This window comes from Apostichopus japonicus, chromosome 8, assembly GCF_037975245.1.
Source record: "Apostichopus japonicus isolate 1M-3 chromosome 8, ASM3797524v1, whole genome shotgun sequence".
NCBI classification, from domain to species: Eukaryota; Metazoa; Echinodermata; class Holothuroidea; order Aspidochirotida; family Stichopodidae; genus Apostichopus; species Apostichopus japonicus.
This window is the reverse complement of record NC_092568.1, coordinates 40,355,270-40,381,715: the sequence shown is the minus strand read 5'-3', so window position 1 is coordinate 40,381,715 and position 26,446 is coordinate 40,355,270. Positions and strand designations below refer to the sequence as shown.

The following is a 26,446-nucleotide window of genomic DNA, read 5'->3' as shown; positions in this document are numbered from 1 at the left end:
ATTCTGTTCAATTGGTCTAGCCAAAGATTAGTTACTGAAAATGTTAGGCTTCTGTTTAGTTGGTAGTGGTGGGGGAGGGGGGTCTTTTTTGTGTGTGCAGATAACCCCAAAACATATTTTTCCACAGGAATGCAGGGGTAGTGTAATAGAAGTTACTGGTATCATGTTATTGTTGAGCAGTTGGTGACCACTGATGGTCAAAATTTATGCAAGTGTTATTCATTGTAATAGTTTGAAAATGGATCTGTTCCTGCTCAGCTTTTACATGTCTGGATGAATATGCACACATGTTCCTCAATAGTGTTCAGAAGGGAATCATATATTTGGTCATAGCTTCAAAATGTTCAACAATATAGAATTTGCATTTGACTAGCTTTCATGATGCTTATTAACAGGTTTATTCTGTCTCTGTACCCCCACCCACCTCCCCCTTTGAGGGGAGAGGAAAGGAGATTGATTGGAAGGTCAGATGTTATGAAGTGGTTATTCTATTGTAAGGTTAACTAATAGCAGTAGGTCATTGACAGTACTGTTTAGCTTGTATTAATCGATGCTGGAAGTAGATCAGTTAGCTTGATGTAACGTTACTCTGCTGTAGTTTCTACATTGATTAAGAACAATGTAGGGACTAGGAAGCATTGGGATTGTAGAAAAGTAGCGGATAACACCCAACCACCCCCCCCCCAACACCCTCCTCCCTGTTTGACTAATTGAACAGCCTGGTACCAACCTGTCACACATGGCAATTCCCACTGGCTCAGCATTCAAATTATGAAGTCAACCTTTCCATTTTCAGTGAAATAATCAAGCTAAACAAATTATGAGTCATTTTGTACAAATTTGTCTTCACCTTTTTATTAACTTACTCGAATTATCTATAAAGTTACTCATAGAACACTCGACACTGATATCGTCAATGTTCTTGTACAGATAATTCCAGAGAGCATAACACTTTCAAAACGTCTACCTAGATTGTGACTTGTTTAATCATTTACCTCAATGGCAGAATGGTAGCAGAGACATATATCACTACATTACCACATGTATTACTATTACATTACCCTATTTCATTTGCAATTCTGGGGAGACTTGGGTCCAGTCGTAAAATTCGTCAAGAAATAGCAGTCCACACTAGGGGCTTGAAAGCCGCCTATACACAATATCAAGGTGGAACTTGGATATACAATGACATAATTATAACTGTGCTTAAAGAATCACCATTATAACATTTATCCATTCTTCACATCATGAATGTCAGTAACAATCAGCCATGTTACATTCGTGTTCTCATTGACTATCATTTCTTTTAGCATAATAGAGTAATGGCTTTAACAAATGATACAAGTAATACTATCATATTCTTTCTATAGAGAAGTGGTTACAACAACACATTCTCTGATACTGGGGACTGTTTGTTATATGAGGCAGATATCTGTCCAGTTCAAGGACTGCTTGGAAAGAAATCTTTGCTTCCAAACATGCAGGTTACTGTCATGTCACAGTATAAAATACCTTTGCCGAACGTCGAAAGGCCTTCGGAATCTAAAAATGCAGTTTCTGGATACAATCTGCCCATCAATACTAGCGCAGAATGGGTACTTAATTCTGCCAGTTTTAAGTCTACATTTGCATGTAAAGCTGAAGTCCGTATAAATGACAGCCGATGAAAGTTACCAATTCTCTGTTCCTCACTGTATCTCTGATCAGTATTGAAAAAAAAGCCTTCACTCACAGAAAAAAAGACTCGACTAGATATCAGATGGGTATCTTCAAAACTGATCAGACACTCTGAAACCAGCAGTTTGTAACGAAAAAATTCTTTATCCGGTAGCCGAAATGACCACTTGTGAGAAACTTAACCGACAAAGTTATTTATGACATCGACTAGAGGTAAAGCCCCTCTGGTGTTCCTTCATTCTTTCGGTAGAGAACGTTTTCTTTTGACTTTCGGAAATCTTCGTTGGTGACTTTCATCCTTCGCTCTCGTAGGGCTAACAGGCCAGCTTCGGTGCAGATTGCCTGAAACGGAACAATGAATATTAGAAATATATGCTCCTCAAAACTGCAACATTACAAGCAAATTTGGTTTCAAAGTGGAGAATTCTCACAGAATGAAAACCATTTTTGCACAAGAAAAGGGGGACGAAAAAATTGCTGTAACATTTGCTGTAGCATTTATAGCAGTTTTATAGTTGATACTGATAATGTTAAGATGTTATCTGATACTTAAATCTTATAACAAGGTATTTCATTAGCCTGACAAGCCAAGTTACTTTCAAATAATGCAGTAATAGTTGCAAATTCCAAGTTTTCTACTTTGCTAATGACATGAGATTAATATGAAGTGAAACCAGGAAGTGAAATGATGAAAATCAAATCAAATTCATTAAATACTAGCTCATTAACATCCACTACCTTCAAGGACCTAAACTGGTGTCTTAATTTAATCAATTGCTATAAAATTGAATAAGACTGGTTAAAATTGTTTGACCAAATTCGAAATGCTGCAGCTATATTTAAATTGCTACATTTATACATTGAGGCATTACATTCATGTGTCTTTACCTATGGTTGGGGTACAATCAACCAGAGATCAGAGTACTCAATTTAGTACTCCATATTATCATACTTAATTTTACCATCACAGGGGAGGGGTAGAAAATCGTAAGTCAGCACATCCAATTTTTCTGGTTGTGCATCCACAATAGTTGAGGCAATGTCATCCTCATATATATATATGTACAAGCAAGAAAGGTTACTCAAGTTGAAACATACCAGCATCTTTTAAGGCATTGAATTGTGTGAACTATACAAGGAACCGAGACACATTAATAGGCCTACCATCAGTTAGCAACTACTGCCTTCTGCATATTTATATTTAATAACTTGTCCTTGTTTGGGGACAATATTCGGAGCTAGTTTCTGCAGGCTCTTTGGGTTTGCAGCACAGAGCGTATGAATGCAAAGCTTCAAAGTTTCAATCTCTGCAGGAGTAAGGGGATGGTGTGAGGAGAGGGAGGGGGGGGGTTGCAACATCTGTTGGATGTTGGTGATATAACAAATTTATGCATTTACAGCAGAATTATTCATAAATTCAGTTGACGATGAACACATGAATTAATTAATCCATTTGGGTCTTAAAGTACCTTGATATCAGCTCCAGAGAGGTCATCCTTAGCCAGAATATACTCGTCGAGATTAACATCAGCTGATAAAGTCATTCTGCTGGTGTGGATGTTAAAGATGCGACGTTTTGTCTTTATGTCCGGCAGGGGGAACTCAATCTTCCTGTCGATGCGGCCTAACAGGAAAAACAAAACAATATTACATTAAAATCAAATTACAAATCTACCAAACATTCAGCCTGAACAGTACTTCTATAACATAATAAACAAAGCTCTCCAAATACTTATGTAAGCATACTACAGGAGATAGAAGTCATGAACATGTATGACCTCAATGACCTACATTAATATCTATTACAAATGTAGCAAACATTCAGCCTGAACAGTTCTTCTATAACATAATAAACAAGCTCTCCAAAACTTTACTAAGGTATGCATACTACAGTAGCCAGGAGATAGGAGTCATGAACATGAATGACCTCAATGGCCTACATTAATATCTATTACAAATCTAGCAAACATTCAGCCTGAACAGTACTTCTATAACAAAACAAACAAAGCTCTCTAATACTTTACTTAGGTAAGCATACTACAGTAGCCTGGAGATAGAAGTCATGAATATGAATGACCTCAATGACCTACATTAATATCTATTACAAATCTAGCAAACATTCAGCCTGAACAGTACTTCTATAACAAAATAAACAAAGCCCTCCAATACTTTACTTAGGTAAGCATACTACAGTAGCCAGGAGATAGAAGTCATGAATATGAATGACCTCAATGACCTACATTAATATCTATTACAAATCTAGCAAACATTCAGCCTGAACAGTACTTCTATAACAAAATGATTAAAGCTCTCCAATACTTTACTTAGGTAAGCATACTACAGAAGCCAGGAGATAAAAGTCATGAACATGAATGACCTCAATGACCTACGACATCAGTTACTGATTCGTAGTCTGCTCAAGTATGGTTTACCTGGTCTGATTAGTGCTGGATCCAACGTTTCTATTCTGTTTGTAGCCATGACAACCTTAACATCACCTTTGGAGTCAAACCCATCTAACTGGTTCAGCAACTCTAACATGGTGCGTTGGATCTCTCTTTCTCCTCCTGAATTGGATTCATATCTGGAAATAGAAAATCAAGACTGATTAAATCAACATTTCTTATAACCTTGAAGAGAATGTAAAATGTCAACATTAGAAGATGGAAGGCAAACTAATCGAATCTTAATTAGAGTTAGATTACAGTTGAAGTGCATGCCATGGTGTACAAGATTATTTCTGCCCCCCCCCCCCCGCCTACAACACACCCAGTCTTACACTAATTTGTACAGACAGTAAGGGCTGTCAACTCCACTTCTCTATGAAGATATATTTATATATATGCCTTGCTTACTACATAGTAATAGAATAGAAGTAGTAACATACCTCTTTGTTCCAATAGCATCAATTTCATCGATAAATACAATGGAAGGAGCGTGCTCTTCTGCAACTCTGAACAGCTCCCTCACAAGTTTAGGACCATCTCCCTGTAATGAGATACAGAAGAATTGTAATCAATACAACAAACAAAACATGAGTGACCAATATGTTCAATCGATGAAAAATTACAATTGAAGGTATTATTTACACATGGTAAAATATGGCTTGCAAACTTAATATAGTTTCTCTTGTTAAGATGGGGCACACAAGACGTTATTGAATTAAAATTAAATGTTATCACAGATAAAAAACAAGGCTGATAGTGCTAAAGTACTGTACAATCTTGAGCGAATGCTTGCCACTCAAATGTCCATCATTCAAGGAGGGCATCTATGAGAGACAGGAAAGAGAAGAGATGACATTAGCTTAAACAATGTTTAAATACTTACAAGGTATTTCTGTATGAGCTCAGAGCCAACCACTCTAAGGAAGGTTGCTGATGTTTGATTGGCTACTGCTTTAGCTAACAGTGTTTTACCTGAAAAGCAAAAGTGAAAATTCAAATGAAATTCAAATTCAGTTCTGTCACTCCACAACCAAAGCCATGGCTTCCAAGAACATTACATCACATAAATATGTAGGGAGTTACATCTATCACACTTTGCAAAATTCCAAAATTAAGAGGAAAAATTTAGGTGATGTTGAATATTAGTGAGTTTGATAATTAAGCACAAGAGTTTAAGACTCCAACAAGAGTTACATTAAACAATGCCATCACATGCACACAAACCTCTTAGAGCAGAATATGATAGACCAAACTTATAAAACTAAAATTTCCTGTGATTTTAATTTTGCTTTGATATGACTATATGCTACACTGTCTATAGCATGAGCTTTTTATCAATGCACATTAATATTTCATATTTATGTCATTTTCTCAGCAGACTAACAACTCTTACAAGTAATCTTTCAATTCTAATAATGCCAACAAGACAAACATTTACTTACCTGTGCCTGGAGGGCCATAAAGAATGACCCCCTTGGGAGGCTTGATTCCCATCTCCTCATAGTACTCAGGATGAGTGAGGGGTAACTCTACAGACTCCTGTTAGAGCAAAAGCAGACAAATGATGAGGTCATTAACCTGCCACACTAAATGACAACAAAGACCATTGTCATTTACTTGGTTAGTTGAAAGAACAAGACCACTTCCCCTTTAATTTGAGAAATCACGCACAGGTCATGTAATGGATGAAAGGTTGCACTTCAACAATCATAACCAACAGCATGAAATTTTTACCAAACTGATTTTGAAATAAATAACAAAGTTATTGGCTATAATGTTATTGCATATCACAATCCAAAATTAATCCGATAGAATCCAGGAGAGTTTTTGGGAAGTAATTTCAAGAGGCATGCATATATTTGAATACGAAGTTTGCTTATTAATGATTAGACAACACGTCTGTGTTCTTACTATAGCTAATCAATAATATAATGTGCTAATATAAATATGCCATCATTCTAACATATATGTCACATATGCTAGTTCTTCTTTGACAATTCTTTTGAAACATGGGCATATAATATGCATAGAATTATACAACTAATTATACATCATATAATCATACATCAAGTATAACTTGATGTTATTCAACCATTCGACTGAATGTTTTCAGTTTGTAAACAACACTCTTGCTATTTGAATTACAATGCCATAAAACAGTTCTTCCTTTGCACATTATCTCACCAACATTTCTAGCATTCAATAGCAACCATATTATGAAGTATGTAATAATAATATCAGATTTTGTTGGAAATAGTTACCTTTATTTCTTGAATTTGTGAATCCAGTCCTCCTATATCTGCATAAGATTCTTGAGGAGCCTTTTCTAACTTCATGACAGACACCATGGGATCTGTGTCGTCGCTTAATACCCCAACGATCGCTAAAACCTGAAATAAAACAAGACTTGAAGGTAGTGATGACTGTCATATACGATTCCAAAATACAATATCAATGACATTACTGTTTAATCCTAGTAATGAAGGATCCTTGAGGAAAACTGCCTCAGCACTTACCTGAACAGACCCCCCCCACCTCCTCCCCCACTTCCACTTGTGGCAAGTGATACTCAATTTTATTGAAGATTAAATATCAGAAACCAAGTGCCATAAAGTTAACCAACAATCCTTTTGTTTGCATAGACTGTACTTTATTTATGATTCGCATGTACTTAATATCAGTGGTTGCTTACCTTGTGATGTAGTAAAACTGTACAACCAGGCTCCAACTGGTCTTTATCTACAAACGATAGGATGCTGACGTAGTACTCCGAGCCCACCGAGACGGATACGATGGCGTGGTTGTCGTCAATGATCTCCTCTAGGTTACCAACAGACATTGGAGTACCCCTCAGGTCATCAACTTTAGACCTCTCTTCCTGCAAAATGAAATAAAAGCCAACATTTAATATGCATGCAGCAATGGGTCAATACCAAGCGGGCGAGACAACTCGGTCCACCTATTTCCCATCACCTGTGTCTCCTTATTGGTGATTATTGATTATTCCTATTAATGAATTACACCTGCAAGAATAAGCAGAAAATAAAAATAACCGAGTCAAAGAAACTGTTGAATTATGTGACTTGATACTATGAATATCATAAAAGCAAACAGATGTGGTTTGCAAAAGTGCTACCTAATAAGTAAAAACAAGAAACTCACTTCATCTTTTTCTTCCTGTGGCTTCAGTCTCTCTTGGTTCCTAATAAACTCTTCTTCCATCAGCAGAAAATCTTTTATCCTTTCGTACTTTAACAGCTTCAAGCGGCATCGTGTGTGTGGAGTTACTGTCCGGGGGAAAATTGTACACATGTATTTAAAGGACACACAGAGGGGGTCACATAGTAATATCATGTTACCGTAACTTGCTCAATGACGTGATTCTCTAAATACTTTCAAGCAAATTCAACAATGCCTGTCAATCTTGGACATTAAGTTAAAAATAATTTTAAATCAATAAGCAAACTCAGGGTATTATATAGGATTGTCAAAGTGAAAACTTGGAAGAGTGGTTTCCTCGATGCATTTCTTCAAATCAAGTCAAATCATAGTCCACTGTTTATTATGATTCAAATCATTTGTGTCATAAGACATTTGTGTCATTAGTCATTAGACAAGTAATTGTTTCATCAACAGTAGTGTGGAATCTTTTAAAGGCTTTGGAGGCTTACCTTTAGGTAACTTATTAGCTGCATCTGGTCCTTTCGACCTCCTCTTTTTACCGACACGAGTAGGAACTGGAGGCTCGTGCTTCTTTTTCTTATCCTTGAGAAAAAATTTAACAGTGAAACTGGGTAACTTTTACCTTCATGGAGAGGGATCCATTCATAGTTGCATTTTAACTTTCAGCACCATTTTTTGCAAAGGAAAATGTTTGAAACATGCAGAGTATTCCTATTATCTTGCTCAAATTGAGCCTTCTTCAAACTTTAAACAAAATCTTGGTCATTTGTTGCTTTCCATGGGTTTTATTATGTAATAAAACAAAGCTTAAAACGGTAGGGGAAGAACTAAAACTATTTCTAAAATGAAAACGATTATTTTAATCAAACCTTGTCATCTTTCCCTCCACTTTTGTCACCACCTCCAGGTGCACCAGACTGGTTCTGGCCCTGTAATATAAACAAAAGAAATAATATAAAATAAACAGGAAGTTTGTTCAAATTCTTCATGTTCATTCATGTTAAACAAGATCAAACAGGGAAATAATTTACTGTTAATGTTGTGCAGCTGTTTTGAGATTTCCATGCCTTCTACCATATCACAAAACACTGAAATAACATAATACTGTAGGTACTTATGTATACACACAGAAAAGCTTTAATGTAGAAGCATTCATTTTGGGATGTGAGTCTGTTTCAATTATTCCATGGGTATATAATTAATGGACAACCTGAAACAGTCCTGATATTTCTTTGTCTATTTCTGTAAGTTTCAGCCAATTTCCCCATTATAGCACTTAATCTCTAACACTGTTTCAGAAGATGAAGTTTACCACATGAATGAATGAATTTTGCCTAGTTGAACTTCACTTGAACTTTTCATAACACAACAAAGTAGAATAATGGTCACACAGATTTCTACATATAGACATGTAAATAAACTATAGCAAAATCAATTCAACTAATTGCTATGTTCATCACCTAACACACTGACATATTTCTGTCTTTGCTTACAGCTGGTAATGAACATGAATTTTTACCCCGGCCTGAGTGCTTCTTAACTATTCATAGTGGAAATACTAGATATACCCATGACTTTGATACAATTTCATCCAGCTCTATGATCAGCATGAGCCATACTGTGGTTTTTCTCTTGTCCACAAACAAGAACTATTGCAAAAGTGAATTTATATTTTTAATTTGTGAAAAGGGAATACAATCTAGGCCTAGGCCTAAGCATTCTGTAGTTTTTGTTGTTGGAATTCCTACATACTACTTCCAAGATACGGTCATCTAAATTTAACGATTTTAACAAATAGTGCACTCGAGGCAAAAAAGTGTGAGGTGCAAATTACAAAAAGATGGGATATTTTATGGGTATGCTGGGTATTTTACTTGTCGGTTCAGTAAACTCGCGCAGCTACTCAGTGTAGGATAATACAGTACTTTACCTGTTACTAAGGTATAACGCTGTTGAACATTTGCTTCGGTAGACATTGTTCTGTACCACTATTATTAACACTAGGCTTATAGGGGCCTATCGTTGTAATCTTTTCAATTCCGCATCATCATGCCAATCATATCATAATATGTCTACCACTAAGCCTGCAAGAACTATGTGATCATATCGAACTCGTGCGATCCGCAGGGCTAATCAAAAGAGAAGTGAGACTCAGAAGTTTAATACCTGAGACACAAGGTTTATTTCTTACCATGCTTTGGTCGTGTTTTACTGATTTTCTTGCCCTATTCCGTCAGTATTTTGAACGCGTTTGTGTAGGTGTTTTTGCGTTCGTGATGTCCTCTGTAAATGAAGGAAGTGTCCAGTATCGAGTATTTTTTCAGCTAAAGTAATCGGCTAAATCCGGCAAGCAAACAAGGCCACGCAGTGTCAATTACGAGAGCCCATTAGTGCCGTCGACATTTTTTTCGGCAATATTTAGTTTGACGTAAATGTTGACATATAAAGTGATCAATTCATCTTCTTCATCTTTGCTATGACTTTCTGAGTGCAGTTCATCATTTTGTTACAAAATATTGAATTGGTGAAATGCATTCACTTTACTGTGCCCATATTTATGTTTATTTATATTTTTATGTCCTTTATTGTGGTTTATTAATTACCCTGTCTTATCATGTTTTACTTTTACTGCTGTTTTTATTACTTTTAGGTTTTCTTAAGTTTAGTAATTTTATATTTCAGGTTTTGTTTCTTTTGTACAGTGCTTTTGAGCATGTTTTATTTCATGATAACATCACTTTAATATATGGTATTAATTATTGTTATTATTATTATTAATGATCAATTCAACAGTTTGCTGAGAATTGTTACATTTATGAATTATGACATTTGATAAATATCTATTTTGTCTTTAAATAGCAACATGTTTAATTCCTAACTTAGTTTGTTTAAGGAATTTAACATTTTGTTGCAGCTCATTTATCATTTGTTTGAAAATTGCTACTATATTGACGGAAAGATCTTATAACATTTCAAGGCACCCTAACTTTTCCGTACATACATGTGCAGCCTTTGACGAAATAACGAGTTTCTTTTCGGAAAATATATTTTCGCGTCTCTCTCTGTCTATTTTTCGAGAAATATTGTGTGTCTCTGTTACTTCGAGAAGCTTAGGCTGGTTCTCTTTTTCTTCAAGAGATATATTTTGCTCCCTATTTTCGCTAGTAGCTCACTCCTCCCCCCCCCCCCGCCCCCATCTCCCTGGTGGATTTTACTTTTGTCATTAAGTATTAGGCCTACAAACAGCCCACGGGTGGATAGTAGGCTTACGCACCATTTTAGCAACTCAAGAAAACCGTGTACACCAGCTCTAAACAGGAAGGTTTGCATGCCTGATTTAACTCCGTTATAGTGGATAACAAGTTGTAGGAAATAACGTTTGCCATGCATAAATATATTCGTTGTATGAAACGGAGTTGTTAGAAAATTGACAGTCCACAATCATTGATAACAAGATACTTTTGTGCTTGAAAATCGTTACTGAAGCAGAAGAAATAAGTCAGAATTAATGCACGTATATATTCGCTTTAATACAACTATATAAATCGTCCTACTGATTGGCTGCTCATGTATACACGCCTATATAATCGAATTAATACGCGTATATAATATGGTACATTTTGTCCCATAGGGTCTACCATAGGCCACATAGATGAACATAGATGCAGCAACAGCAACAAACTACTAATTGAAGGCGATAACGGTACTTCGCACCAATTTGTGAAAAGCAAGTATTATTGATCACCAAATTTGAGTTGAAGTACGGCGCTGAATTGCCCAAGCAAACTGTGTGACAAACAAGGACAGCATGAAATTTTAACGAAGTAACGAAACTAGCCGCCAGCCTAAATTAGGACAATCAATTTTATTTCAACACTGAAAGATCTTCAACAACGCGTTTATTTGAAACAACAACAACTGTTAATTGCGTACGACAATGTTATCTTGATCAAATAAGAAAACAACAGCAACAAAATATACTGTTAGGCAACATTACCAGGATTTCCTTTTTTGCGTTCCATGTAGGTTTGCGAATTTATGATATACCCAAATTATTTTAATTATAGTATCCATTCTACGAGAAGCAAGCAAGAGAATATATATAAGTTGAGTACTCGGCTGACATAAATTTCTATAAATAGATCCGATTTACAAGATATTGACCTTTAAAATATATGTTTTAAAATATGGCCTTCAGTGGAAGGGGTGGGAGGGGGGTTGCTTCCAGTGGTCGGCAGGTCAGCGATCAATGGATGGCTGCTAAAATGGAGAGTTTACATAATTGTCCTCTGTGTGGGTCGATTGCTCGGTTTCATTCACCCTCCATGATTCTCGGCAGCCTCACGTAGATCCTAATTATATTAGGGTGTTTCTCACGGTGATAGCTTTCAAAACGATGCCGCTAACTGGCGATACAGGCGGCCAAAGAAAGAGGGAAAGTCCTGCTTAGATCCGGGGGATGTTGTGTCTGGCGACCCCAGCCTTTTATACAAGGGCGTAGGAACCGGGGGCTGGGGGCGCCAGCCCCCCCCCCAGTGAAAAATATGGGGGCGGAAGTATCGTTCCGCCGCCCCCCCGCTCCGCAACTCAAAAAACCCCTTTTTCATTTCCAAATGAGAAAAAAATCTCATTTGAAGCACCAAATTGCATCTAAGGCCAGGTGAAAATGCAAAATTCTTTACAAAATGGAGTGGGTGTTGAAGTGTGCTATATTGCACCAAATTGCATCTGAGGCCACCTGGAAATGCAAACAAATTCCAAAGGGGAGGGGGACACCCCCTCCCCTTAGACCCCTCCCCCAGGCCGGCCATCAGTCTGCAGCCCCCCCCCCCCCCACTCAAAAGTACCTTCCTACGCCACTGCTTTTATATCCCAGTTGTAGGAGGGTGTTTCTATAGTGTTCAAAAGTATATGTTGTTATTGACTGGAGAGTACTGCTAGGGAGGACGTCAAATTGGGAGGGTCCCGATGGGGTCCCCGGAGGCTTTAGCATTCTTATACATTTTGTGTCGGTCCGCCTCGCAGAGAAACAAACTACGATCGATAAGTCTGAAGTTTCTATGGAATAGATCTTCCTTCTCCCCTCTTTCTTTCTTTTGCAAATTATTTGGAGAGGGTAGTACATCATTCCCTACTCCACCTTCCCCAGCTCTCATGGACCCGAACTGCACAAGAAATTTATCTGGGGCAGAAACATCATTTTAAACGGAGGGGAGTGTTGCACTGGGGTCACTAAAGCCGACTCCATTGTAGGGGTCTTGTGGTCCGTCTCGAGATAAAAAAATTACTGGGATCAAAATGGTGCATTCTGAGGAATAAAAAGACTATCAATTAATTCTATGTATAGGATTCAACGCAAGGTTGCGCTTAAAACTACTTTTTTTAAATTTTGTGTCAGGTCGAAAAGTAGCTCCCGATCTCTTAGATCCGCATCGTTTGATGTCGTGGCGCTATTTCTATTTTCCTGAAAAGGAGGCGGTATAACCAAGTGCAACTTCACATGTAATAAGATATTGAGAATTTATGTTTACATAGATCAATAGTATGGTAATTGAGCCTGCTGTATACATGTTTGGGTGTAGGCTACTCCCCAAAGTTAGTTAAGTCTGCATGTGTACGCGCCACATTGACACAGTAAGCAAGGGCATTGAGAACTACTGTAGGGCCTATACAGTACAGAATCGGACTAATGTCAATGATTTTGCTGCTGCCAGAAAGTTTTTATTTCAAGTTGCATGAGAGGTAGTAACGTTACCAACATACCCTGTCGAGAAAGGAAGACCCACCAAATACAAATTTTCTCCCGATGCTGCCTTTTAGAAGCCAATAATGAAGGCAAAGAAAATTGGTTACTTTCTACCCGAGAGGAAAAGGAAGAAACTTAATTTCGACAGTTTCACAACTCTATGCAAGTAAGCTGCGATTAGTGCTTAGGCTATCATAGAATAGGCCTAGCCTAGGCCTATTTTCATATAGCTGTATACCTTAAAAGTAAATGCTGTAGGCCTAGTACTAGGCTATTACCAATACACTTAGTTACAGTGAAATGAATAACTTACAAACAAGCAATAGGCCTATAGCCTAAGCTTACTGATGTCACATACTAGAGCCTGGCCTAGCCTATGTCATGTATGATGTAGTCAAAGTAGGGTTTATTGCTTGGGGATATATCCAAAATTGGAATGAGCAAGCAAGTTTGGAGCATTACAGAATACCCGACCATGTAAACACACCCCATCAACTTGAGTGGCTACATCAAGTTTGCAAAGCTTTGGAAATATACGGTTACTCAACCATATCATATACAACATAATGACATAGCCTACACAACATACAAACCATCTACAATATATCCCATAGGCAAATATTTAAACATGTACAGCATAATGGCAATGAGCATTGAATTCTTATTAATTTCATTGTACTTTCCATTGAAACTCATTCTTATTATACCCAATTCATTTCTGTGAATTCTGTGAAAAGCAAACATTGATGGACTTCTTTCAAGTTGATGTAATACTGTACGGTTCCAGTGCCATTCCACCATAGGTACATGCCGCGATAGGTACATACTGCCATACCTTTCAGCCATGGCGGAAAGGCTCGAAACCTATGGCGGAAAGGTACATCTTAGGAATGGATTTTACACTGGAAACAGTGAAACTTCTTTTGATTCTGTAGAAGGATAGGTAAACCGCCTTCAAATGTGACGGTTTGCTGGATAGACTGAATTGTAGGTTATTGGGGAATAGATACACAGTCTTTAATGTACATGTTGATTGAATAGTTTTAAGTTTAAGTTCGTAAGAGTCGATACACTGTTTTGATAAAGATAGTCTGTTTTTTTTAACCTGTTTTGTGTATTCTGCAAAATTGTGGGACAAACACCGAATCCTATGAAAATTTGGGTGATCACGGAAATTCAGTGGCCCTATTGATACAGTATACAGACTGAAATTTGATACATTTCATATTAGCTCCCACTTTGGTCAAACAAAGCTCCCAATTTAGAAATTTCTTGTGTAAAAGGCTCTACTTTTTGAAAATAATAGATCCCATTGGGTAATTTTTATTTTTACCCTTCAGCATACATCCCATATATGAGTGCTGTTTTACTGTGTGGTATAGACAGCCTTAGTACAGTACTTGGTCATGAATATCTTTCCCAAATATGCTAAAAATATCAAATTATGGTCACATATGCTCAAACTTTACTTAACAGTTTGGTTGGATGTATCTAGTACAAATTAAACTCTTTTAATGTGTGGGAAAAGTAGAACTTTGGAAATGTTAAAGAATTTGTAGCATGCTAAAAGTTGGCACTAAATACATTTGGATTTAAGACATGTGATTAAGTACATGGTTAAATACATGTGGATTTTAAGTCTTTGTTGTTAATTATATCTGTCTTCACACTTGCAGGGTTCCGCTAGCTTACTGAAACTTTCTTCGATTAGCTCTATATACATCTACAGTCTATGTGCTTGTAACAGGACTTTGTTAACTCTAACTGTTGGAAATACAGTAGCCATATTTGCCTCAAAATACAGTTACCAGAATGCTTTATAAAGCTACTGTACTTAGCAGACTGAAACATACAGCAAAACTCCATTCCTACAGTATCTCTGCACCTCAGATCATGTACTTTCTTATCCATCTAGTCTTTATCTATTAGTAACTGCAAGCATTGAATCCTGGTGCTCAGTCCTTCATCTGAGTCATGACTTGGATCTTCTTTCAAGTCTTTCATTTCTGACAGGTTACCTTAGTTTCTTTTCTTTCTTTTTCAGGGCCAGAGAGATCATTGTAGCACCGGTGAGTATGTCCTCTGTTGTATTACATATATCTCACTTAATTGACTTTGGAGAAGTTGTCCACTAATGGACAACTTTGTATGTCTTTAGTTTGGTTGGTCTGACTGGAATATGTAGATTTATATGGAGGAGGTATATACTGCTGTAGACTACAGTATGTACAGGAACATATCTAAGGTTAAAATGATGTATTGATTTGAGTGTCTTCTAGACAATCTAATCTACATTGTTGCTAACATCCAGTCATTTCATGTACCTTTGGCCACTTAGAAATTGTATCATTCATGATTTGCACAATGATCTTTGATTGCTAGCATTTGCTCTCAGTGAGCTGAAATCCTACAATTAAACTGAAATCTAAAAGTGAAGTTTGATAATGAAATTTTTTATAGGGAAATGAAAAGACCTAAGGAAATTGCCATTTTAAGAAAGGTTTGAGACTACTTCTGCTGTGCATCTTTCTACCCCTTGGCACAAGATATCGAACACATCACTTCCTTCCCTTGCCTCCCTGATGGATTAACTCATTTCTCCCGTCCCCTGCATCCCTGATGGATTTACTCATCCCTCCCTTCCCCTGCATCCCTGATGGATTTACTCATCTCTCCCTTCCCCTGCATCCCTGATGGATTTACTCATCTCTCCCTTCCCCTGCATCCCTGATGGATTTACTCATCTCTCCCTTCCCCTGCATCTCTGATGGATTTACTCATCTCTCCCTTCCCCTGCATCCCTGATGGATTTACTCATCTCTCCCTTCCCCTGCATCCCTGATGGATTTACTCATCTCTCCCTTCCCCTGCATCCCTGATGGATTTACTCATCTCTCCCTTCCCTTGCATCCCGATGGATTTACTCATCTCTACCTTCCCCTGCATCCCTGATGGATTTACTCATCTCTCCCTTCCCCTGCATCCCTGATGGATTTACTCATCTCTCCCTTCCCCTGCATCCCTGATGGATTTACTCATCTCTCCCTTCCCCTGCATCCCTGATGGATTTACTCATCTCTCCCTTCCCCTGCATCCCTGATGGATTTACTCATCTCTCCCTTCCCCTGCATCCCTGATGGATTTACTCATCTCTCCCTTCCCCTGCATCCCGATGGATTTACTCATCTCTCCCTTCCCCTGCATCCCGATGGATTTACTCATCTCTCCCTTCCCCTGCATCCCTGATGGATTTACTCATCTCTCCCTTCCCCTGCATCCCTGATGGATTTACTCATCCCTCCGTTCCCCTGCATCCCTGATGGATTTACTCATCTCTCCCTTCCCCTGCATCCCGATGGATTTACTCATCTCTCCCTTCCCCTGCATCCCTGATGATGGATTTACTCATCTCTCTCTTCCCCTGCATCCCTGATGGATTTACTCATCTCTCCCTTCCCCTGCATCCCTGATGGATTTACTCATCTCTCCCTTCCCCTGCATCCCTGATGATGGATTTACTCATCTCTCTCTTCCCCTGCATCCCTGATGGATTTACTCATCCCTCCCTTCCCCTGCATCCCGATGGATTTAGTAGATTTACTCATCTCTCCCTTCCCCTGCATCCCTGATGGATTTATTCATCTCTCCCTTCCGCTGCATCCCTGATGGATTTACTCATCTCTCCCTTCCCCTGCATCCTGATGGATTTACTCATCTTTCCCTTCTCTTCATCCCGATGGATTTACTCATCTCTCCCTTCCCTGCATCCCGATGGATTTACTCATCTCTCTCCTCTCTCTAGCCTAGCTCTCTTTCGTAAAGTAAGTAAATTTCATCTAAGAAAAAGCTACATTTTTTAAAATAAAATTGATTTAAAAAGTGCTTCTTAGTATCACCATTTTACATCTAAGCACCTTAGGCACTTGAAAATTTTCCATCCCCTTATACCCCTCCCCCATATCAGTCACGCCATAAATGTCCCTGATTCCAGTCAGGCAAATATGGTCACCTTATGTTAAAATGAACAAAAAAACCATAAATCCATGAGTCCAACAAACAGGGTTGGCCGGTTTTTACCGGGCGGTTTTTACCGGGCGGTTTTTACCGCCCCGGTAAAAACAAGTTTTTTACCGGTTTTTACCGGGAGGTTTTTCCCACCTATAAGTGGGAAAAACTGGGAAAAACCGGGAAAAACCTCAAGTTATATAGAATTCCTAAAAACTCATGTGGAACTTGTGGAGGAGCATAGAATCTACAAGAAAATGGCATCTTATGGTAGGGGGTTGGGTTACATCCAAAGAACAGCTATGATCTATAACTTGTGAGTTTACCGATTAGACTATTATAAATAATTCAAATAAATAATATATTGGATGCTCAAATCAACCAACTTTATTTTCCTATCGAGATGCATAATTCCATTATCTAGAGAATGGACTCGTATCAAACTGTTGGTGCCTCCTAGGGCTATGGTTCGTCATATTATACATGCCACATTAGTCCGCTCAGATCCAAATGATGATTCACATCCAAGAACGATCACTTCATGTCTGCGATAAATTGTACTCTGTTCACACTTCGCACTGTACTATGCTTATATTGCTTATAGGCACTGTACTAAGTGACTGTTGTGACATCAACTAATTTGAGAATAAGTAACAATTGGAACAGTTACTTGTGTTGTTGATACTCCTACCTCTTCAGTTAGCCTATACACAGGAAGTGCCAAGTATCACCTCACCTGTCCACCTCAAAGTGTTTAATCACTCATGCATGAAGTTGTATAATAATTGGACCATGTTTGCATCAAGGTAAACAGTTTGGTTGTGTGAATGGCTCCATAGGGCCATTGTGCGTTTAATACTTTAGTTGGGCCCATGTGCCTTACAAAGTTTCAAAGCAGTTTCTATTGAGCCCCCTGGATTGAAGTTCACCTCAATAGACTGTTGCCTACTGTATTAATGGAATGAACTGTCTGAGCACATAATATTATATTATTATATGGTTCCTTGTCCCTTTGAGGCTTTGGATGCCATGGTCCGCCTCGTCGTTCTATCCTCCGCTGTTCATGCCACATAATAGGCCTGAAGAATTTAGGAGGGGTGAATGTCCCAGTGTAGACCTATAATGGTTTGGGCAATAGGCAATGCATACTGCTAAAGAGATCGTGACAGAATAACTATACATGTGCAATACAAAAAATACTCTTTTTTCCACAAAAAGTAGAATAAGAATGTGATAAAATAGCTCAAAATGAATCTACGAAACTCCCATATTCAATAAAATATGCCTGTCATGAAACAATATCGTGCCTACTGATGACCCTGCATTTTACGGACAATTAATACTAGTTTTCAAGACGGAGGCGGTTTTTACCGGTATTTACCAGTTTTTCCCGGTTTTTACCTGGTTTTTACCGCTTAGTGGGAAAAACAGGTTTTTCCCGGGAAAATGCCAACCCTGCCAACAAACATTACCAACATAAAATGGCTCTTAAAGTTGATATTGCATACATGCAAATGTTTTTCAGTTAGTTTCTAGAATTTTCTGGTATATATTACTGTTATGTTGTACTGGAAGTGCCAACATTTGTGTCACATGCAGTTATTGCACAAGAGGTGTTTGCTGTTTGGTAAGAGTAGAATCTGCATGTACAGTACTTCCTGTTATTAAGTTACAGACTGTTCTCTGCTGTACTGTAGCTATATATGTATATGCACTACATTTTGAGTGCTCATTCTAATCTTATTTGAAGAGTTATTGTTATCATGACAATATGTCAACATAGGTTATTCAACAGCTGTGACCTGGAATGAACACTAGGACCAAGACTCATTGACTAATCAGTCAAAGCTAATATTGCAAGCTCTCCCATTAGACATTCCTTACATAACTTGTAGCACTATACTGACTGCATGATCAAAGCTTATATGTCTGGCAGTAATAAGACAGGATATGGAATCCAACCTGTGGGTAATGTACCATCTTGAACACTATAGTAATGTAAAGTTAATAGAAAGAATGTGTAAGTGGTGCATATGGCAATGTTTTAAATGAAATGTTACAGGATAAATACTGTAGTGTGCAAATATTTCCTATTTACTGTGCATGATTCTTTGAATCAAAATAGATACAATTTATATGGGCAAGGTAAAGACTGGTTTAAAACTCACTTGTCTCTTAATATCTGTACGTGTAAGTCTTTCCTACAAGTACAACCGATGTAGCCTAACTTACAAAACCTGGTAGTCTTACCTCTGAGTACACTCTAACCCACTTCCACCTAATGTACAATTCCATTTGTATCATAATACAGAACTACAGTTATGAAGACCTATACACACTGTCAAATGTGTCGTATATATTCAATTTATTAGTAGTGAAACATGTGGTTCATTTGCCTGGGTGTATAAGGTATGGGTTGAAATAAATAAGACAAACAAGGTACAAGGCAAAGGAAAAAACAAGGACGTGTGATTCAAAATATAGTAACCGTAAAGTTGAGTTGATTAATTTTTTTGTCAACTTTTTGAAAACAAATTAATCAGAAATCTTAAACTGACTTTTATGTAAGTATACATGATTTCATACAGTTTATGAAGTGACACAGAGAACACCAGGAAGATTTGCTGATAATAATACAGACACAGATAATAATACAGACAGATAATAATACTGAAATAATACAGATTTGCTGATAATAGTCAAAGTGGCTGAATTCTGAAAGCTCCTTTCACCTTTAGACTTACTCTAGATGTGTATTTATGGATAGTTAGTTTTTAATATTTAACAAAATGACATAGTTAAAGAAATATACCGGGCCAATACAAGGCTCCAAGTGAGTCCCCATTTGGCTAAAAAACGGACTGGTATGTTTTGTTATCTGTGACAACATGATTTATTTCTCACCTATCCCTGGGACAAAAATTAATGTTGTAATGTTTTGACTGAGCTTTCATAATTTTAAATGCACATATCTTGCAAAATGTCTGTCAGTGGAATACAGTGTATTTATTTTATATTATGTTCCGTTTCAATGCTTTCCGATTTATTAGTAGTACAGACTTTTACAATCCTGTGATTTCTGACGTTGAATCAAACTCTGATCCTTGTTTTTGAATCAAGGGAACAAGTTCTTCTTTACCACACTCTTTGTTGTTGTCATATCCTTTCCCTGCAATTGGACATGAGCATTCCCGACTACTGTAGGTATAACTAGTTATTAACCTTAGTCTGTTACAACCACTGTGATTTAACCTCTATGTAGCTTGGTGAGCTTACTCACTTCCATCTGGAAGTGTTTCTGCTCTGTTGATTCATGACTTTATCTCTAAGTTATTAGAGTGAAATCCCATTTGGCATCCTCACCAATCACATCCTTCATGACAGTTAATGTGTGCTTCATAACACTGCTCTGTACTTCTGTGTCATCAGTGTTGCTATGCAGTGATACATAAGTTTGGCACAGGGACATCGGTAGCAAGATATATATTGCTGTACACTATTGTAAGTGCAAACATCGATAATGATTCTCTTGACCTTTCAACATATTATGTCCATATGTAATAGAATGGTTGTGACTACCGTACGATACCTGCATGTACAGGTACCGATGGTTGTTTTATTGCACGGTACAGTATTTTACAGTGTGAATGTGTAAGTTGATCAGTGGAGGGAGTCAGGGGAAGGAGGTTGGAGATTTTGTGTAGTTTTAATTAACTGTCGATAGTATATAATTGAACAAACTCACTGAATATTCATGGCTTTCAGCCCTCCCACTCTAACCAGATACAACCAAATTGTGCAAACGTATCCCATATTGATTCTGCACTCAGTTTCATCAGGAATCACTGATCATGAAAACATCGGAAATTTGTTGACACAGCCAGTCTGCAGTACTTACATTAAACAGTATAGTAGTTATATGCAGCAATGTACTGTACAATGTTCAGTACTGACATGTACAAGGAGTAATAAGAGGTAATAATGAGATAGCTCTACAATATCACAGAATCATCAGAGCTTGCATAAAAGCATGGATCAGGTATATTTCACTCATATAGCTATTTCTCTTTGACAGTACATGATGGATAAAGGAATAAAGTTTGCAAGGGTCAGAAATCCAGGATATAAGTAAAAGATGATGGAAAAGTTATTATACATGAATGTTAAAATTCTGAGCAAGTACTGCTGTCCTTAAGAATGAGAAGCCTAACTGTAAAAGATAAGTAAAGTCAAGAAATCCCACCTGGAACTGTTATCTTTATCTTCCATGATTTCTAGAGCTAGTTTGTGATGAACACATGTATAAGGAACCCATGCTCCAGTTGATTCATACTTAGTCCTGTTAGGGAACTAATGTCATACTGTATTGCCACAAGGTAATGTCAAACTGTACTGCCACAAGGTAATGTCAAACTGTACTGCCACAAGGTAATGTCATACTATACTGCCACAAGGTAATGTCATACTGTACTGCCACAAGGTAATGTCATACTATACTGCCACAAGGTAATGTCATGATACTGTACTGCCACAAGGTAATGTCATACTGTACTGCCACATGGTTAATGTCACACTATACTGCCACAATGTAATGTCATACTGTACTGCTACAAGGTAATGTCATGATACTGTACTGCCACAAGGTAATGTCATACTGTACTGCCACAAGGTAATGTCATGATACTGTACTGCCACAAGGTAATGTCATAATACTGTAATGCCACAAGGTAATGTCATGATACTGTACTGCCACAAGGTAATGTCACACTATACTGCCACAAGGTAATTTCATACTATACTGCCACAAGGTAATGTCATACTGTACACAAAGTAATGTCATAGTATACTGCCACAAAGTAATGTCATAGTATACTGCCACAAAGTAATGTCATACTGTACTTCCTCAAGGTAATGTCATACTGTACTGCCACAAGGTAATGTCATACTGTATTGCCACAAGGATGTGAAACCTTTAACCTTTCACTTTGGTTTGCTTTGTAGTGTAAGAGTTTTCTAAGATGTTATGTCTCTTCCATATTGACTAATGATGTTGGGTGAGTTTGATCATCTGTAAAACAATTGCCTTTAAACAACAGGGGGAAGACCCAAAATTGGGACAAAGATTTTTTTGGGTGGGTCACAGAATAAGTTCAAGGTCTTGCAAAATTGATCAGTTATCTGAGCTTGCACTGACAAAGATCGATTAGAAGTTTTTTTTTTTTTTCAACATCAGGTCCATAGTCCAAGCTAGTTTTCATGCATTCTGAGCATCAATTATTAGGGTTGGGGTCTAATCAGTCGCAGCTTATTTCACATGGAATATCCTTGGTCAATGACCTAAAACCACAGATTTTTGTCAGAACTGCCTAATTATGTTACAAGTGGTGAATTACCACTCAAAAACTTGTTAAAAACTGTGTAAATAATGTAACTTGTGCAATATAAAAATGCGTAATTAGTATACAACTATCAGATTACTGTAGTACTGTAATATGAATATTTTCAGTCCCCATAAATTTACAGATGTTTCAATGGATCGGCCTTGCAATTTAATCTCTTTTCTTTGTATACCATACTTTGCCAAATTTAAGAATGTTTAAAAAAAAATGACTAAATCTTAAATTTGTAATCATCTTGAGTTTTTTTATCCAACTGCTTTAACACTTGCAAAGTGTTTTAACATTTTGTAAATTGAATAAACAGACAGTCAATTACTGTTACTGTACACTGTGCTTTATGTAGGACAATGCACAACTTGTTATATAAATTATGCGACTTCTGTCTTTGCATGGAACAGGTTCTCAAGGTACTGTAGCTCTGTTGGCTAGTGATATGTATGCAATGTTGCATCCATTACATTGCACATTATTGGCTTCATACTGCATATAATGACAATTACCAGTCAATCTGATATCCGATTGTACAGTATGTTGAAATGTTGTTTGTCACATACAGTGTGAATGGCACTGTGGCATACTTTTCTGTATGTTACTGCCACATGAGCTATAATTTTATGATTGAATTTAATAACTTCATAATTGCACAAACTTTCAGTTTGGTTTGTGATACATTAACAGTTAAATGATCTCCGATGGATTTGAAATGTCAGCAGATCAAGTGTCAGGATTTTTGTAAGTCTCAGGCCTTGTTGTGATTGTAAACACTTAAAGTCTACTTAACTTTGTTAAAGTTGCAAACAAAACTGTCTTATTTCTCTGAGCAAGAGGCTAATTAGGTGGAAGATTCTTAAATTCTAGCACTAATGTTAGAAAGAATCAATTTCTCTTTTCTCTGTAATAGGCTGTTTCATTTTCAAGAACATTTATGTTGGTTGCTTTTTAAATTTATATTCAAATACAGTATTTGTACCTCACAATCAAAGATGGCAAAGTCAGTTGATAATTTAAATACAGGTATGTACTGTAGAGTAGAGCTCTACAGTGTACAGCTAATCACATTTGCTTCTAAGCCTTAATTACACACAAGAACAGCATACATCAGTAGATGTAACGTGCTAGTTCTTGCATAAATATTTTACTACAGAATGAATAACTTTGAATATATATCTCCCTGTTAGTGATACAAACTGTAGTATAATTAAAGAGATTGTTCCTTGGTGGTGATTAGGTCAGGAAATTAATCTTTCTCATGACGTAGCAGTGCATCAGATCCTTGAATCTGGTCATTATTAATCATGTACAGGGGTACTTACATACAGGTATGTTCTTGTGTGTACTAGAGCATTATAGCTTGTTGCTACACATACAATACTGTACTGTACTATATATCTTATTTACAGTACATTGTATGATTTTAATGGGCATGGCTACAGATGCACATATCACTTCTGATGCATTATTACCCCCAGACTTTCTGTAAATTACGGCCGTTTGTTGCACTTTGTCAGCAATCTTACGAGACCTACTGTATAGTGGGCTAGTTAAGAAAAGATTGATATGAGTCAGTTCAAGTCATACTGTAGCTAGGGTTTTTTCATAGTGTGTGTACTTGTATATAGTAGCTGTTGAGGGCTCTTAATTTGATCTCTCCTAAAATGCAATGGTCTCTGTGTGTAAACACTGAGCACTACAGTATCCTAGTATGAACAGCCTAGTGTACCTTTCTTTTTCACAAAGCTATTTTCCCGTATCTATATGCTGTACTGCCCAGAGAATGCCCACGTCAATGCCTTAGATTGATACTAGGGTCTTGCACATTCCTCCCAAGCTACTGTATCTTATGTTTTCCTTTGATTTTGGAAGACAAATTGCTTCGGAAAAGCGAAGAAGCCAATCAGGTTTGCCAATTGGGTCCACTTCCCCGAAAATGTTGATTCAAGCCCTGCCTCCCGCAGTGAACAATTACTTGGCCTTAGATTAGTTTCTACACTGCGAGACGGTCGCTAATTGCTGTTCAAGAAACATAATCTCACATGCCATGCAATTTCGTAATAATAATATGAATAAAGATTTTGTGATTTGCATAAGTTCACCCCCCCCCCTTTGGAGAAATGTCCAAGACGTTTGTATCGGACAGATCCTCAGACATGTAAAATACAGTGCGCAAACACATTTGTGGTAGGCAGAAACAGACTCTAAGGCATGTACAGTTTGCACGCGAGAGAAAGAGAATTACAAACGTTTTGGCCAAGAATAAGCATTGTGTGATGCAGGACTAGATAAATGATTCCTTGCAATTCACATTGATATAGGTCTTCCTATTTCCTACAGTTTTACACAATAAATTCTGATACTTGTGCGAAAAGTTCATAAATTTGAACGATTGCCCGGATCAATACATTTCCATATCTGTAGTAATCACATACAAAGAGCAAATTGGAAAAGGGCAAAATGTTCAATAATGTGACCTCTGGTTGATTTGCAATAATAATTGCATATGAAGCAACACATAATTTAAAGGTAATGTCGCTTTCTGATGAAAATAACATAAACACTACCAGACTTGCTTCAAGCATCTGACTTGTTGTAAGCATCATCCACTGTACATTGTAGCTGTAAACAGGTATATTACAAGTGGAACAAACTTGTGTACAGTGTATCTCAGTCAATGTGTTTAATTGGAACCAGTTAAAGTTTGTTGTATGCATGTGTAGTACGTACTGCTCAGGTGGGGTACCACCATTAAACTTGTATCAGATTTCAGGGATTAAATTTAATCTGGAATTGCTGGTGTCTGCTTCTCTAGGCAGAGTATTAATGATAATATCTGAAGGAATGTAAGACATACAGAAAAAAACAAAACAAGATTTGTTACATGACCAGCCATGACTTAATGTAGTAAAACAGGGAAGTGATCAATATTTAGCCAATCTAATATAAGGCAGGTTGGTTGATATAATTTTTGTTTTTTTAAATACTAAAATATCAATACACTCTCTGTGGTTAAGTCTTTAATGTAGCATGAAAATCGTTCAAATTACTTCACACCTCGCTCTCTTACATGTCTCCATTCTACTTATGCACTTAATCTACCTACTGTAGCCTATAACAGTTTGTAACATTTTAGCATTGCGCCCCCACATAACACCTATCTCTTCCTTCCAAATCTACCATCCTCAAGGCTCACAACTGTTTTTCTAGTTTGATTTACATCCATTGGAATCTTGTTGGTTTAAAAGTTTATGGTGAAGTTTCTGCAGGCAGCTAGGACCTGTATTCAATATAACATTACCTGCATCAAGCACTGATAAGTATCATATTAAATGTTGCAGATTTTTGGACTTGAAGATTTTATTACATTTCCTGTCATGCCTGTCTATTTTTTTGTACATGTACCAGTTGTGCAAAATCTTAGTTGTCTTTAGTGCATCATGCTTTATTTATATGTGTGCTGTATGAACTTTTGCCTTTGTGCGCACTTTTCAAAACAGGCCTTTTGCTTTATTAGCAGTTCTCAGTATCTTTATGGTTGCTTTTCCAGAAGTTCCAGAAGTAAGTTTGTGGAATCAAGTATTGGCAATAAACACCATTAAAAGTACACTGTGCTGTAAACATGTTCACAAAGTGTCTACAACAATTAATGCATGAAAAATGTAAACGTACTGTACATATAATTAGAAATATTTAAGAAATCGCCAACCCTGATCAAATTAAGCTACAACATAATCACAGAAATCAGTATCACAGGTTTATTAATGGACGACGGTGTTTAATCATGGAATCACTCTAGCGAGTCAAATTAGTTAATGAGAGTAGTAAAATGAATATTTGAGACTGTATTGAATTGTTAATAACTGGACTAGAAATCATATCAGTTAATGAATGTTAAGAGATCTCCAGATTGTTAATAAGGCCTTGAAAATTTGAGCATTTTTGTGGCTAGATCCCAGTAAAATTTGACTTTTGCCAATAGAAAAAAAAGGCACCTA

General features: G+C 37.2%; 2 protein-coding genes across 2 annotated transcripts in view; one reads left to right on the top strand and one right to left on the bottom strand.

The window, feature by feature from the left end:
- Nucleotides 1–825: 825 nt before the first annotated feature.
- Nucleotides 826–9,646, bottom strand: LOC139972002 (26S proteasome regulatory subunit 4). The gene is made up of 12 exons (XM_071978865.1): nucleotides 9,499–9,646; nucleotides 8,177–8,236; nucleotides 7,796–7,889; nucleotides 7,287–7,411; nucleotides 6,817–7,002; nucleotides 6,386–6,514; nucleotides 5,567–5,663; nucleotides 5,008–5,096; nucleotides 4,565–4,665; nucleotides 4,110–4,261; nucleotides 3,147–3,301; nucleotides 826–2,019 (listed from the first exon to the last, which is right to left on the bottom strand). Exons 1-12 carry the CDS (start codon nucleotides 9,499–9,501, stop codon nucleotides 1,885–1,887), a joined length of 1,326 nt encoding a protein of 441 aa, XP_071834966.1. The 5' UTR covers nucleotides 9,502–9,646; the 3' UTR covers nucleotides 826–1,884.
- Nucleotides 9,647–12,855: 3,209 nt separating this feature from the next.
- The window catches only part of LOC139972004 (inositol-tetrakisphosphate 1-kinase-like), a 28,961-nt gene continuing 15,370 nt past the window's right edge, over nucleotides 12,856–26,446 (top strand). The window contains exons 1-2 of the mRNA XM_071978866.1: nucleotides 12,856–13,219; nucleotides 15,098–15,122. Of these exons, the coding sequence (XP_071834967.1) occupies nucleotides 13,137–13,219; nucleotides 15,098–15,122 (108 nt within the window). The 5' untranslated portion in view covers nucleotides 12,856–13,136. The remainder of the gene's footprint in view (nucleotides 13,220–15,097; nucleotides 15,123–26,446) is intronic.

Bases quoted from the DNA above. Each gene is read 5' to 3' on its own strand.
- LOC139972002 (XM_071978865.1), bottom strand. The intron at 5,664-6,385 runs GTAACTATTTCC...TTGCTCTAACAG, and splicing joins CACAAATTCAAGAAATAAAG to GAGTCTGTAGAGTTACCCCT. The intron at 4,262-4,564 runs GTATGTTACTAC...TTCTATTTCCAG, and splicing joins GATGCTATTGGAACAAAGAG to ATATGAATCCAATTCAGGAG.